Below are 15591 nucleotides of genomic sequence, written 5' to 3'. Positions count from 1 at the left end.
TATACTTGAGACATTTTCAATTTGAAGTTAAAAATAATTATATGAAGTTATTCGAATCTAATTGAAATTGAGCTTTATGCAAGCTGTGATAATAATTTTATATGCACGATCAACTCATTTAATAAACAAACTTTGCTTAAGCCAAATTGGATCCGGATTGTATTGTTTCGTGTAGAAGGGAACTGAAATTTTCTCCCGATACATCATGTATATCATCTGTAAGAAAATTTCACGTTGAAACTTTCTCCTGAATTTCCTGTCGAAGTTTGTTCGGATCAAAACAATCTGAACAAACTTCACTTAAGCCAAATTTTCAATGTCGAAAGTCAAAAAGTGCCTGTTTCAAGCAATGCCAGCCAGCCACCACACTTCCTCCATGATCTTTCCGTGCCACCGCTCATGGCTGAGTTCCAAGTGCCAAATACTTTTATCATTTCCTCCAGCCGAAAAATAACAAATAGCGATTGACTTCTGAGAGGAGCTGACTATTCTTTCACTCCCATCCTCTCTCATTTTTGTTTTCTTTTTGGTGCGAGCAGAAACAAAGCAAATTAATTTAGTCTGTGTTCGACATGGTCGAGTTTCCTCAAGTTAGCCTCGGGAGCTGTCTTCTTCTACCTTGCGTCGAGTTCAACTCATGTTTTACTCGTTGACCGCAAAGCACAACTTTCAACAAGGCAAAACCAACAGAACAATTCAAGACTGCGAACACAGAACTGGAAGGGAAGCCCAGTAAAGTTAACAGATATTTTCACCCCCCAAAACATAGATCATTGCCCAAAAATTTCAACTGATCTAGCGAAAATTACAAACGCTCAGCTGTAATCTACTTTATTAAATAACCTATTATAGTGTGCTCTTTCTCAGGTATTAATTAAACCTTATCCCAACAAAAATTGAAATTGATTAATTATTTCAAAGAAAATTACAATCGTTTTAAAAGCAGTCAAACCTCATTAGTTATAATCTTGGTTGCATAAATTCTAACAATGGAAATTTTTTCCTCACCTCTTCTTGGTTTTCTTTCTTCCTTTTACTTGTTTCTCTAAACTTCTAAGCCTTTGACTGATAAGGGATGACGAAGAAATTCTCTGGTCTGGGCGCTTTACTGATTCAGGAGGTATTGGGGTGGGTTCCTGTTTGACCACTGTCGGACGTTGCAGTGCTGAAAACGCAGAGAAGGCAGGTTGTGGTGAAGTAGGTGGCTGCGCCACAGGTATTTCAGGAATACCCAAGAATTTCTTCACGCCAGGATTTTTAAGCGCTGAAAATTCAAAACAGTTGCATCATTTAGTGAATATAACCAGAAATTTTCATAACATCAATATCAGTTCATTCAACTTTCAGTTTTTCACAGCTGAAATCGATGCATATTGCTGCATAACTAAATGTGCATGAGACTCGAGAAAGCTTTGCAATATTCCCAGATGGAAAATGTGAAAACGAAGCTAAACTCAAAATTGAAACTGAAAGGACTCACCCAGCCCATATGCAAGCGAAAACAAATTGGACGTAACCCAGTAACAAAATATTGCCTGCAGTTTTATTAAAACATGTATCATCAGTTGACCAAACCATACGGTTAATTACTAAATCTACTAATAATGTCACTTAAAAAGGCGAAACAACCATCAAAATATGAGAAAAAAGAAGAAGAAGAAAGAAAGTACATCAACACTGATCAGTCCTTCTGTTAAGATGACACTACAAGCACCGGAAAATTAATATAGTAAACTGACACCTCACATAGTCACTTTGATGATGACCTTCATGAGCCTAAATGCCATAGGAATTAGGAGGGACAATTAATAATTCGAGTACCCTCGTTATCTATAAACTAGGCCACTTCTAAACAACTACATTGCATTTAAAAATCTTTTCAGCATTTCATACACAATTTTTTGTGGATGTAACCTCACTAAGGCCAAGCCCCCTGGGCCCACCATTGGAGCCCAGATACACGACCCCACCCACCTGAACTGTACATTAGGTAATCTAGCGGAACTCCTAGTGAGAAATTGAACCCAAGATGTCTTGAGTTCACAACTCATCTTCAGCCTGCCCTTTGACCACTAGGTTGTACTGGCAACATTTTTTACAGTGGGAATGTTATCAATGCCGTTGCAAGAATGGGACACCTGGCTTTATTTTATTTTATTTTATTGTTATAGGTAGGGGCAACTGGCTTTATATGGAGATAAGAATGCAATAATGCAAGCAACCGAAACAAGCTTCGGAATTCATAACTCTAAACCATGCATTCAATTTTTGGGAACAACCATTATATGACAAACATTTATTTCAACATTCATGTTCCTATTATAGGTGAACAAATAGTTCCCATAACATGTCTCCAAAGCGACTAAACAATGGAGAATTACCTTCGGAAAACTCATGGTAAATGGAACTGTGAGAACGGCAATGCCCCTTGAAACATTTTTCATGGTGCCAGCAATAGGATTTCCTTCCATACCCTCTTGCATATTGCACTGAGGAACAGTAAAAAATAAATTAATTCCAATCCGTTAGGCACAACCTCCCCCTCCCAAAAAAAGACAAATGAGAAAAAGGATAGCTAAGAAGAGGGCAGAACGAGAATAAAGATACAAGCTGTAAAAGTTAATAGTGCACAACTAGGGTAGCCAACCCAGAAGGAAGAAACATAACAAGACAACTTAATTATGTTGATTCAGCTACAAGTTCACACATTAATACTTCCTCAAATTTGATTTTTCTCCATGGAATGAGTGCTTAAAATGTACTTAAAACAACACTGGTAGAAAATGGCTAACTGTACACTATTAGTTAAAAGAAAATGACGAGTAGGACGGAAAATTATAACATCCAACTTCCAATCAACCTGGCAAAGTCAACTTGGTTCCAGGTTCAACTACAGTCTACTGGACACTATATGCCACCAATCAACAATCCTTGAATGTGTTCATTTTCCAGGTTCAAAGGCACCATAACTTTTATTTTAAAAAAGAGGCTGTCCAACAGCCTAGGTTAGATATCATCGATTTGAATATATGCTAGTACAACCTTATTTAGATAAAAAAGGTTCATCACCCTTATGATATGAAGGAAGCACAAAGATAGTGTTCAACAAATACACAAGTCAAGTTCATCATTGTAATTTGTAATCCCTCATTGGCCCTTCTTTAAACATAAAGAAAAGCTCAAATGAACAATTAATTAAACAAAGCAGGTACCTACCTCCACAGTTACTAAGAATGTCAGTGCTGTCAAAGCAGGCAAAATGTACAAACTATCTGGAGTTGTGAGATCAACAAACCAGTAGGCTCCACCACCTTTGAACGATGGCATCTTTTCTGCCATATTTGAAATCTGCAAAAGAAAATTTTATAAGATACATTTAAAAAAAAAAAAAAAACAGTTGCAAGGTACTCAAAAGAATTTTATCTTACTGCGAGGAAAAAACTGATGAAGACAGGGCCTTGTATAAAAAGTCCCTTCAAGGGAGTTAATGGGCTTACACCATATCTGCAGGTCAAATCACGATGACAAAATGAAGATATCAAGAAAACAGAGGGCATATAGGAGAGAATTGAAGGTTAGCACGCAGCTACAGGCTTGTAATTGAAATGAGAATATTGCACAAAAGGTTATTAAACTTCGGTCAATAAACCATTTGTATTGGCAAAAAATAGCAGGGGGCAATTCTCAAAATTTTAATAGCTTCTTAATGGTCTTGAAATTCACTGAAAAGGCCCTTTAGCGCGAATCCATGAATAAGCTTCACAACAAACTACCAAGTAATTGACTTGAATGATGACAATCACAGCATGTGGGGCACATTCATGCATTTTATCATTTAAAATAGTAAGTAATATTATCAGCATCACATATTGTGTGGACATAAAAAAAAAAAAAAAACGAGTATGAAAACCTAAACTTAATTGCCATGGTTTCCTCTTACAGGTCATGGAAGAGTTGCTTACTCCTTAAAAAGCTTCTGCATTTGTTGTTGACCTTCAGCTACAGCAGTGGGCTCCATACCCTGAAAAATAAAAATGAATGTTCACATGCTAGGCGAGTCATTTCTGCAAGTATCTACCTTCCTATTGCATTCATATCCCTAGTAGATACAAGCCTATCCCAAACTCAGTCTATATCAGTACTACAAGGAGAGATCCTTAAGCTGACTGGGGCCCTCTATTGGTTCAAGAATGCAACTGAATATTTCTCAGCACACAGATATGCCCAAAATGAAATGTACTTTCCAGCAGCATAGAGATGTATCCAAGCATGAAATCTATAGGTGGGTGACTGGTGACAGGCTAATTTTAAGTAGCATTCTATATCCTTTGTAGATTAACTTATATAGGAAACCTGAGCTAACTAATCATGCTTTACTTGTGGATCTTTGCATGTGCTAGCAAGTTGACCATATGCACCAATAAGACATCAACTAAGGGCTGTGATTAACAAGTAATAACATTCACCTTGTCCTAGGTAGCTGACACAAGACTTGCGGGTAATTTGTACAACACAGTTACTGCAAGTAACCAGAAATTAAAAAAGTGATACCATGACACAAATACTAATCAGGTAAGAGTACCTTATCCTGCATCTGCTGCTTTAATTCCTCCAAGTGCGGCCTCAAGAGCTGCAGAACATGCATGAACATTATTGATGCCTTGCCACTGTATACAAAAAAATTGGTGTATGCTTTGTGATAAAATGGTGCTTAATAAAAGAAAAAAAAATTAATGTGTACATTCATTTAGTTTTGTGGCACATAAAATAGATCTTTCCACACAATGTCAATAAAGAGAATTATAGATATGCAAAAAGATAAGAAGAAACTACATTGTACAAGTGGGGAGTCAACAGCGCATGTAACAGGCACATCTAAGAATTGGCAAAGACTATTATAAATTATCAAAAAATCTGCTTAAGAATTAGCAAAGCCTAAATCAATTAAAAACTGCTCATAGGGTTGAGTAGATAGAAGTGCATCAGATTGTCAGCGAGAATATAAGAAAATGATGTGAATGAACCACCAAAATTGTGCTGCAGTAACTAACAATTCAGGCCACATACGGTAAGTTTTGTAGTAGCTTTAAGTTGATTTATCAAAAGTGGAAGTGTTGCCCCTCGAATCAAAAGCGTTGTTAAAGCTATGGAAGCCCACCTGAAAGGAGGAAGAAAAAGTGAAATAAAATAGTTACATTTCCATCTTTAACATCGAATATCATCAAAACTTTGTGGTGGACCGGTGGTGTAAACTTAAAAACTAAGGATAAAAAATCATCTCTCTAATCCATTGTTTACTATATATATAACATTAATAATTTGCTAGTAGTAACTTAAAGCCTCGTACTGCAACAATAAATAGTTCTCTGCCATTTCTTATGACAACTAGTAATATGGTTGCTACCATCTAAACCATCATTATCAAATACAAATTGAGCCAATCCTCCCCTTTACTTTACGGTGTGTTTTGGAGTTTGTAAACGAAGGAAAGGATACGCTGACTCTTTTTTTTGGATAAATAAGAAACTTTATTGATCAAATGAAACTAGACGAAGCCCATGTACATAGGAAGTATACAAAAGAGACACCTAATAACATTCTAGAAAGCTGAAACGAAAACAAAACTCATGAACATTCCCTCCCTTGAGTACACAATAGCAGAAAACCACTGAACCAAAGAAGACAAAAAAAAAAAATCCAGATTTCCTCCACAGCTCGCTCCTTCTTGTTGAAGCACCTCTCATTCCTTTCCTCCATAAACACCACATTAAGCACAAATTAATCATCCTCCACGCCGCTGCGAATTGAGAATTATTAAGATGCCTATTCCAACATGCTAGAAGCTCTACCACACTCTTTGGCATAAACCAACTCAATCCAGCTCTAAGAAAAATGCCAACCCATAACTCCCTAGCCACCTCACAATGTAGAAGTAAATGATCAATCGATTCACCATTTTTCTTGCACATGAAACACCACTCTAATACAATTATCCCAAGTTTCCTTAAATTATCAACCGTCAAAATCTTCCCTAGAGCAGCTGTCCAAGTAAAAAATGCAACTTTAGGCAGCACAAAAACCCTCCAAATACTCTTCCACAGAAACGAAACATGTTGTGTCAACACCTTATAAAATGATTTAACAGAAACTTGTTGCTCCCCGTATGTTTCCACAGCATTCAATCTCTCCCATTTCCTCCCATTTTCAGGGAATACAAAAAGCTGAAAAAACCTGCTATCTCATCAATTTCCCAATCCTGCGCATTTCTAGTAAAAATCACATTCCAATGCACAGTCCCATTAGCACAACAACACCTCTAAGACAGCTGCCTGCTGATTTCCAACCAAACTGAAGACATCCAGAAAAACAAAATGAAGAGCTCTCTCACCACACCATTCATCAAACCAAAAACGTATTCTAGCACCCTCTCCAACCTCAAACTTAAGATGTTTTTCAAAAATGTTCCACCCCTTTCTAATAAATTTCCAAAGGCTCACACCATAAGACCCCCCTAACCTCCTTAGAATGCCAACCCCAATCACTTCCATACTTCTGATGAACCACCTCTCTCCACAACGAATCCCCTTCCAATTGATATCTCCACAACCACTTTCCTAATAGAGCTTTATTAAAGATATTCAGATTCCGCACCCCCAAGCCTCCCAACACAACCAGACTACTCAACCTTTGCCAACTCAAAAGATGAAATTTGTTCTCTTCCCCCACACCACTCCACAAAAAAGCTCTAAACAATTTTTTAATTCGATTTGCCACACCCACCGGTAATGGAAATAAAGAAAGATAATATGTAGGGAGATTGGAAATGGTACTTTTGATAAGGGTTAAATCTCCCCCATTTTGATAGATATTACCGCTTCCAAGTCGACAATCTTTTCTCAACCTTTTCTACAACATCATCCCAAATACTCTTTGCTTTGAAAGATGCCCCAAATGGAAGCCCAAGATATTTCATAGGAAGGGAAGCAACTTTGCAGCCCAACAAATCCACTAGAAGGTTAATATTCTCCACATCCCCCACCAGAACCAATTCCGACTTTCCCCACCTTGAGGCCCAAAACAACTTCAAAACACAATAGAACAGCTCTGAAAGCTTGAATCTGTCCACTTCAGCATCACAGAAAATAAGAGTATCATCTGCAAAAAATAAGTGCGAAATGGATAAAGCACCATGACTGTTATTTCCCACTGAGAAATCAGCAAGAAAACCTCCCCCTACTGCAGCCTCCACCATCGACTCAACGCCTTCATAACTATAACGGGAAAAAAGAGAGGAAATGACGGGTCCCATTGTCTCAAACCCCTCGAACTCTAAAAAAATCCACAAAGTTGCCATTAACTAAATCAGAAAACCGAGCGGTCAAAACAGTGTTTAACCCATTCACACCACCTATCTTCGAAGCCACATCTTCTCAGCATATAAAAAAGAAACTCCCAACACACGTGGTCATATGCCTTTTCCATATCCAACTTGCAAAGAACCCCCGGAATTCCTTCCTTCATTCGGCTGTCCAAGCACTCATTCGCAATCAAAACTGAATCCAATATTTGCCAACCCCGAATAAAAGCATTTTGAGGTTTAGAAATAAATTTATCCATCACCAAACTAATACAATTAGCACCAGCCAACTTTGAAATGAGGGCAATAAAAGTAGCATTGAGGGACTTCTCTTTTTTCTTTTTCTTTTTATGTCGGGGAACCTATCCAAGGCAAGGCCCTTCGAACCCACCCCTGCAGAGTAAACTCCGGTCCCATGCATTGCACCCTCGAAAGTTTCCCTACACAAAACTGGTTAAATTCCTGGCTTTTCACTAGGGGGTGTGGCCCCAATTGATTGTTTGCACCCATGAAGTGTTGAACCTGCATTGAGGGACTTCTCAAACTTATGACAAAGGTGAAACTCATGAGAAACCCATATCACATCTTCCTTCACTATGTCCCAATACTCCTAAAAGAAAGCAAAAGAAAAACCATCCAAGCCCGAAACTTTATCTTTATACATACCTCTCACCACCTCTGATGCACCTCAGATTCTTCAAAAGGCCTCCTCATCCAGCTTTCTGCACCAACATCCAGCTGATCGAAATTCAGGCCATCAAGCTTACAATGCCACTCCATTGTCTCTTTGAGAAGATCTTCATAATAATTCACAATAATATCATCAAGAGATTGAAAAACATTAGTACCGAAGTGAAGAACCTCAATCGCATTATTACACCAATGAGAATTAACCATCTTGTGAAAAAACTTTGTGCATTTGTCCCCCTCCTTCAACCAAATCACCCTTGATTTTTGCCTCAATGATATTTTTTCCATCAACAAAACCTTCTCAATTGTAGACACCACCTCATTCTTTCTCAACAAAGACTCCTCATTAGCCTCCCCAACCTCCAAAGTATGCAACTCATCTCAAAGAAGATTTTTTTACTCATCCGTATGCCTAAAGACTTCAATATTCCACTTCTTTAAATCAGTCTTAAAGGCTTTAAGTTTACCTGCCACAATAAAACTAGGGGTACCGTGAAAGGAATAAGAAGCCCACCAATTCCTTACCTTCACCACAAATCCATCAGATCCAAGCCACATATTCTCAAATTTGAAATAATGCCTCCCCCATGAATGCCACCACAGTCAAGTAAAATGGGAAAATGATCTGAACATACCCAAGGCAACCTCATCTAACATAAACCCGGATAATGCATCTCCCTAGGGGAAGAGACTAGAAATCTATCCAACATTGACCACCCTCTAGTGTTAGACCAAGTATAAACCCTCTACCAAAGCAAGGTCCACGAGATTTAGAAAAAAAAATCAACTCCGAAAAGTCTTCCATAGCCCCAGTCAAAGTAGATGCCCCCGCCCTCTCACTAGGAAACTGAACAATATTAAAATCCCTACACAAACACTAAGGTAAATCCCATAAGTAATATGGACCCACCAATTCCTCCCACAAAAATCTTCTATCACTATCTACGGTAGGCCCATACACTCTCGCAAGAGCACACCTCCACCCATCCTCAATATTCTCGAAAGAACCAGCCACTGAATAATTTCCAATGCAATCCTCTACCAACTCCACCACTCTCTTGTCCCACATCAACAACACTCCTCTTGAAGCACCCAGCGAGGCTAGATAACTGCACCCCACAAAAGAACAACCCCACAATCTAAGAATAATATTCCTATCAACGAGACACAACTTACTCTTGAAGACAAACAATATCGATTTTCCAGCTACGAAGAAGGGATCTAATGCGAAGATGCTTGTTAACATCATTGATCCCCCTTACATTCCAAGAAAGGATTCTAGGCTTCATATGATGAACAAGACCCCCGCCCCTTCAACCTATCGTTAACAACACTTCCCTCCTTGTTATCGTAACTAATAGAACATATCAATTGTTTCAACTCCCTTTCCTTTTTAGCTATTGACTTCAAAGCCTTTGTTCATCCTGCTTCAATAGCGACAAGAAGGCCTTAAATTGCTCTTCAAAACCTTCACAGGAAATCCCCACACACTCCTGTAACTCATCCACCTTTTTCAACACCTAATCCGAAGTTAATTTAGGGACTGACTTAGGGGGAATAGTACATAACGGAATCGGACTACTGAAATCATCCTTGTCTCCCTCTTCCTCATTGACAACCATCTGTAAGTTGGAATCTGCCACCCCCACCTATGAAGAACAGGCTATCTATGACTCACCAATCAACTCCTCTAAAGGAACCTCGAAACCTCCATCAACCTTACCACCCAATTTCAGTAGCCGACTCTCCACTAGCATAAACTACTCTACCAAGCTTGGGAATAGATCCCTCGTGGAAACACCAATAGAGAAAGGATTTAAGTGCACAAAAGGCCTAAGAATCCCCCATCTGAATCTTCCCCGCCATCACAAAACACTATTTCCTCCGGCCAATGAAATTGCATCAACCCACCAAGAGGCTCGTCGACAACCGGTGAAACTTTTGGTGCCAAGACTGGAGCTGGCAGGTCATGTATCCGCTTCGAAGAAGAATGAATGAAAACCTAATCCGAAATACCCAAACCCGAAATTTCGGGCAATACATGACCCTTCTCCTTTCAAACCCATTTTGGGCCTTTACCATGGCCAAGCCCAATGCCCTTTGAAACACTTGCCTCTCCGACTATACCCTTACGACCCACTTCAGAATCTAACCATGAGCCCTTCTGACCACCCATGAGATCCACATGGGCCTGACTCGAAAACTTCTGGCCCAAAAGGTCCAAATCCTTACCAGATTCCAGCCAATTCAACAAACAATCAACTTTAAAGTTTAAGTCCAACAACAACTCCTGCATGGCCCTCCACAACAACAACTCCCCTTCCCCTTCCCTAGACAGCACCCTCGTAAAAGACTATTCATCTCCCTTTGGAATATAAATAGACTCCTGTAATAAATTTAGTGGAGTCTTCCCTAAGACACCCCTGCATCCCCCATGCTCCTCCCTATTCGCCACCTACCCCGACGATTGAGACTTCCTCAACACCTCCGCATAGGAGCCTTTCCTTCCATCTACTACCCTTGAAACAGTAGTTGACCTAACTTTGTCTCTGTTATTCTCACTCGAAACAGAGGGCGGTGATAACATCTCCTTCAAGGGTTTGTCGAACTTCGTCCAACCCTCCCCCTTCCACCCTTCAAGTACCACAATCAGGCCTCGCTTTTTCTCATGACCAAATTCCAATAACGAAAAATACCTGCCATAGTAATTGTGACACATCTGCACCACCAGCACTTGATTCCCTTTTCTACAAGTTCTAAGAAACTTAGAGAGAAGCCCACAACGGCTACACATTCCCTCACCGTTGAAACCAACCACGCCATTGCTTCAACATCAATTGAAATATATGTCATAACACGTTGACTACTCTCCGTGATTCTCCACCACTTTTCCTTCTCCCTTTTGAACTCGAACAACTTTTGATCAATAAAGAATTTTGGACACGACCCCAACCAACCAAAGAAGCAAACTAAAATGGACAAGAAACGAATCAAATTGGAAAACGACAAGAACTCAAGATAGAAACTCAGGAAAAGAACTATTGAGAGAGAGAGAGAGAGAGAGAGAGAGAGAGAGAGAGAGAGAGAGAGAGAGAGAGAGTCATCTTGTTCAGGCAGATCAGAACAAAAAGATAGAAACAAAGGCATGTACACTTTGATCAGACGCTTAATACCTTAAAATCATCATCATATCTTTTGTGGCCACAAATGTTCCAGGATACGCTGACTTAAGAGGGAATGAACTTGAATTTATAGAATAGAACTTTTTGTTTTCATAGGTTATCGAAAATTTTGTTTAAAAAATGCAAAAGGCTTACCTCAGGTACACAAAACATATGAAATGGAATTTAGAAGGTAAAAAGGACATTTTTACTCATTTAATAAAGAAAATTCTAGATCCTGCCCAAGGTGGGAGGAATATATATGAGGTGAAGGAATGGAATAAGGGGTTACACTCCACCATTCCCTTTCCTTAAAAAATCATAAACAACCAAATGGTGGGTTCCCACCAATCCTTCCATTTCATTCTGTCCATAATCAAACCATCCAAAAGAGCTGACAATAAGAATCTTTGTATTCAAATATAATGAACGGTATAATCTCCTCTTGTCACTTATTCCATGACAGTAGCTATTTTCCAGCAGATAATGTTAGCGCTCGTGCAACATCAGCTTTATGCCAATACTAAATTCAGCCTCTAGAAACCTAAAGAAGTGACAGGTAAAAATTTCAGATTTTGAATGTTGGGAGTTTTTGTATTGTTATGGTGATTCATGCAAGGGGAAATAGTTTAATCATTACATATCTTTGTGATCCATACTTATAAAAAAAAAAAAACATATCTTTGTGATCCATTTTTATTCTTTGCGCATCATCTCTTTAACAGTGGGTAATTCCTAGTGCATTCTTTAGAACCTACACTCTATAAACAATGTTCCAGAATATCTGCGTATCTGAGCATCCAAGCTTACAAAACCATAGTGCTACAAAATATGTAATTAAAAAATAATAATAATAAAAAAGATTGCAAATGGATACTCGCCAGTTCAAGCCGGTAAAAGAATGTACAGCATCTATCAAGTATTGCAACAACTGAACAGGCAAGTAAGAATCAGCAGCAGCAATGGCAACTTCATTCACTGCAGAGGCCTGGGAAGCAACTGCTTCTATGGTTGTATCCGTCAAAACACCAGCAACATCACTCATTATTTCAATTTTTTCTGACCCATCACCAACTGTTGTTGACATATACCTGTGAAACAAGGGGCTGAAGCTTGACGGAAGAAGAACGTGGGAACATCCTCTATCTGGGAGAAAGGGAACAAACCCAGCCAACTTGTTGAAGCTGCTACTTCCAAATGGCCTCCTCCTCTGAACAAAATTATCAATTCTCTGGGGAGACAAATCTTCAACACTTGTGGAATGTTTACGATCATCATCATGGAGAACATAAGTAAAAGATGGATGGCATCTTCGAGCAATAAGGGTTGCTCTTGTGGACAGACTACGCATATAAGCCATTCACGATAGTCTGAAAATAAATGTCAATGAAAAAAATCTTAGAGAATAGTGGGAAGGAATCAGGGAAGAAAACATTTTCTAATAAAACATAAAAAGAAACGTATGAAAAATTTACAGATGTAACAATTATATTTGGCTATTGAGATCAAGATATAAGTCTATAAAGACTGGACTACTACAATGGGAAAGAAATTCTTAAACTGTAGAAAAATCCCAACAGCAAAGAAAAATCACTCGACTCTTCTTAATAAAACACAGGAGAAAGGGGAGAGGCTAGGCCGGATGCTGTGAATAAGGGGATTTTATACACTCCAATAAAATTTTGACAGTGTATTCTAGAGGGAAATAATGGAACTGCACACCAAGCAAGCAAATCCCATACAAACACAAACACCCCCGTCGCTCTCTCTCCTTCTACCCTCACTTTCTCCCCCCCCCCCCTCTCTCTCTCTCTCTCTCTCTCTCTCTCCCCGCAAGCCATCACAGCCCCGAAACTCTCTAAATGTCTATTGGAAGTTTTTGAACTTGAAAATGTTGTTCAAATGCAGAAATTGAAATGCATATCCATATACCTATGCATTGAATAGCAGCAGTGCAGCAAATTTGGTTGTGTGACATGTTCGATATAAAGTTCCATGGCTTTTTGTTCATTTTTACAATTTGGGTCATTTCCCTTTTCTCTAAATGAAGGGTTTCTAATACTGTGGCTTTGTTTTAGGCTACATTTGGGTAGTGAGGTGATCTCAGATAATCTGTGAATAGTAATGAAAAAGTGTTGAAAAAGTAATGATAAAATATTGAATAATAGTAAAAAGTAATGATAAAGTATTGAATAGTCAGATCACTCACCCAAACACAGCCTTATGCCCTGTTTGGACGTTGGACTGAACTAAGATCAGTCTAATTTAAGCTAAGTCTAACATCCAAACACCCAACTCTCAAATCACTAAACTTATTTCAACTCAAAACCTCTTTACACGTAAGACCCCCAACATTTTTCAACTCAACATCTCTTTACACACAAGACCCACAACTTTTTTCAGCTTTCCATAAATACATCTAAGAGCACTCTCATTGGCTTGACTAAAACCCATCTTTAACCAAATTTAGCTAACAAGACATTTAAAACACCCCACATTGAATTAGGCATGTCTATACAAATTTAGACATTAACTACAGTAACTCACCAAATAAGTGGGTATACAGTAAATTAGCCAAACACCGTAATATTCATTTCTCACTCTCACCAAATATGTAGGTTTTTTTTTTTTTTGTAATTAAGAAATTTGGTTCAATTTATTATTATTAAATATAAAATGTGATAAAAATAAATTAATTAGTTAATATTAATTAGAATATTAATTATTAATTTAATTAGAATATAATTATTATTAATATCAATATTTAATATTTAATAAATGTGATAAATATTAATATTAATTTAATTAGAAAATAATTATTATTAACATTTAATTGGTAGAACTACAATGTGATAAAAATAAATTAAATAAAAAAATTATTAAATTAATATATTGTATTATATATAGAGTAAATGGATAATCCAATGTGGGGATTGGATTTGAATGGAATATGCAAATGCAAACTTATGTGATATTAGCTAAAATTTGAATTTGCATTTGGCCAGTTCAATGAGAATGCTCTAAACTCATCTTAACATCCAAATATATCTAAACTCATCTTAGGTGAATCCCACAAAATTCAATCCACCATCTTAATTCACTACTATTCATAAAAGACTCAACTCATTTCAACTCAACTTAACATATAAACGGAGCCTTACTGTCCCCAAGTTAGGTTTTGTAGAAAATAAGGGTCTTTTTATATATATATATATATATATAAGTGGTTGTTCACTTGAAGATATCTCGAGTATGCATCTGAATTGCTAGTTCTGTTAAAGCTTTGGTTCAAATGAGATTTCAATCAGAACTAGCAAAGTTCAAATGCCATCGCAGCCCCCGATACTCTCTAAATGTTTATACTCTCTTGGAGAAGAGTATAACAAACTTAACATAATGCAACACTAAACATGGCTATTAAAGTTCGAGATGGAATTCAATAAAGATCGGGGTATAACCACGGATTGACCGATCAAGATTTTTAAACCCTAGCAAAACCCGAACACTATTTAATGGAAAGTAAAGCTCGGATTCAGCCTAAATTCCTGAATAACCACCGTTGCTTACACATCTTACTGCCAAACAAAACACGAAATTAATCCATATCCACAAAACCAACTCCATATGCATAACCTTAGTCAAAAAACAATGCACTATCTAAACGAATCCATAGAAAGTTCAAATCTCTGAGTTAAAATCTGCTACTCAAAGCAAAGATTACTACTACTGCGAAATTTTGGAAAAAGATCAAACCTTTACGTGACCTCCGGCGAAAGAGAGGAGGATAAAGTCGGTCGGCCTCTGAGGCTCCGACGGGTAGCCTGGTCCAAGAGATTGATAAATAGCTGAACTGGAGGAGACCAATGGCGGTGTAGGGTTTAAATGTTCAATTCGTTGCCTTCTATGCAGGCGGCTTTAACAGGCAAAGTACAAGCGCATCTTCTTCCTTCAGGCCATAACAACTCGCTCGTGAAGCCAGTGGCAGCCACATTCATTACGAGACAGTCTAAGATCATCTCACTTCAGAGCCCAAATATTCATTAACCCGTTACGTCCAGCGGATCCCAGACGGGTCCAGTCCACAAACCAAGCCCAGTTGACTCACTGTAAAAAATTGTTAAAATGGAGTGAGTTGAGATGAAAATTTTGTAAATAATAGTAAAATAATTTATAAATAATAGTGAGATAGTTTGAGTTTGGTTTGGTTACAAAACCAAATTATCTCATTTTCTTTTATATAATTATTACAATTTTCTTAAATTCTCACACAAAATATAATAAACAATTCAACTTTTTTAAATTTTAAAATAAAATTAATATTAAAAAATTATATTATAACAATATTTTATTCAATATTCAATAAAATATCTCATCTTATTTCAT

The 15591-nt window shown here is 37.8% G+C and overlaps 1 protein-coding gene across 3 annotated transcripts; it reads right to left on the bottom strand.

Annotated features, from left to right (window-relative positions):
* Nucleotides 1–114: 114 nt before the first annotated feature.
* On the bottom strand, nt 115–15214 carry LOC122281500 (mitochondrial inner membrane protein OXA1-like). Of its 3 annotated transcripts, none has more exons than XM_043093021.1 (11): nt 14962–15214; nt 12090–12578; nt 5068–5158; nt 4583–4630; nt 3963–4021; nt 3429–3504; nt 3217–3348; nt 2382–2489; nt 1481–1535; nt 1009–1264; nt 115–716 (listed from the first exon to the last, which is right to left on the bottom strand). In XM_043093021.1, the coding sequence occupies exons 2-11, from the start codon at nt 12566–12568 to the stop codon at nt 587–589; spliced, it is 1434 nt and encodes a 477-aa protein (XP_042948955.1). In that variant the 5' UTR covers nt 12569–12578; nt 14962–15214; the 3' UTR covers nt 115–586. The 3 variants fall into 3 exon arrangements, with proteins under 3 accessions (XP_042948955.1, XP_042948956.1, XP_042948957.1); XM_043093022.1 differs by having other exon boundaries at nt 115–666; XM_043093023.1 differs by lacking the exon at nt 115–716 and having other exon boundaries at nt 797–1264; nt 14962–15213.
* Between the last annotated feature and the right edge of the window lie 377 nt (nt 15215–15591).

This window comes from Carya illinoinensis, chromosome 11, assembly GCF_018687715.1.
Source record: "Carya illinoinensis cultivar Pawnee chromosome 11, C.illinoinensisPawnee_v1, whole genome shotgun sequence".
Taxonomy (NCBI): Eukaryota; Viridiplantae; Streptophyta; class Magnoliopsida; order Fagales; family Juglandaceae; genus Carya; species Carya illinoinensis.
Note: the sequence above shows the minus strand (reverse complement) of the source record. Positions and strands in the feature narration are given on the sequence as shown.

Excerpts from the sequence above, each read along its gene's own strand:
- LOC122281500 (XM_043093021.1), bottom strand. The coding sequence starts at position 12,568 with ATGGCTTATATGCGTAGTCTGTCCACAAGAGCAACCCTTATTGCTCGA. Across the intron at positions 1,265-1,480 it reads TTCGCTTGCATATGGGCTGG|CGCTTAAAAATCCTGGCGTG; the intron begins GTGAGTCCTTTC and ends TTGAATTTTCAG. Across the intron at positions 717-1,008 it reads AGAAAGAAAACCAAGAAGAG|TTCTGTGTTCGCAGTCTTGA; the intron begins GTGAGGAAAAAA and ends CTTCCCTTCCAG.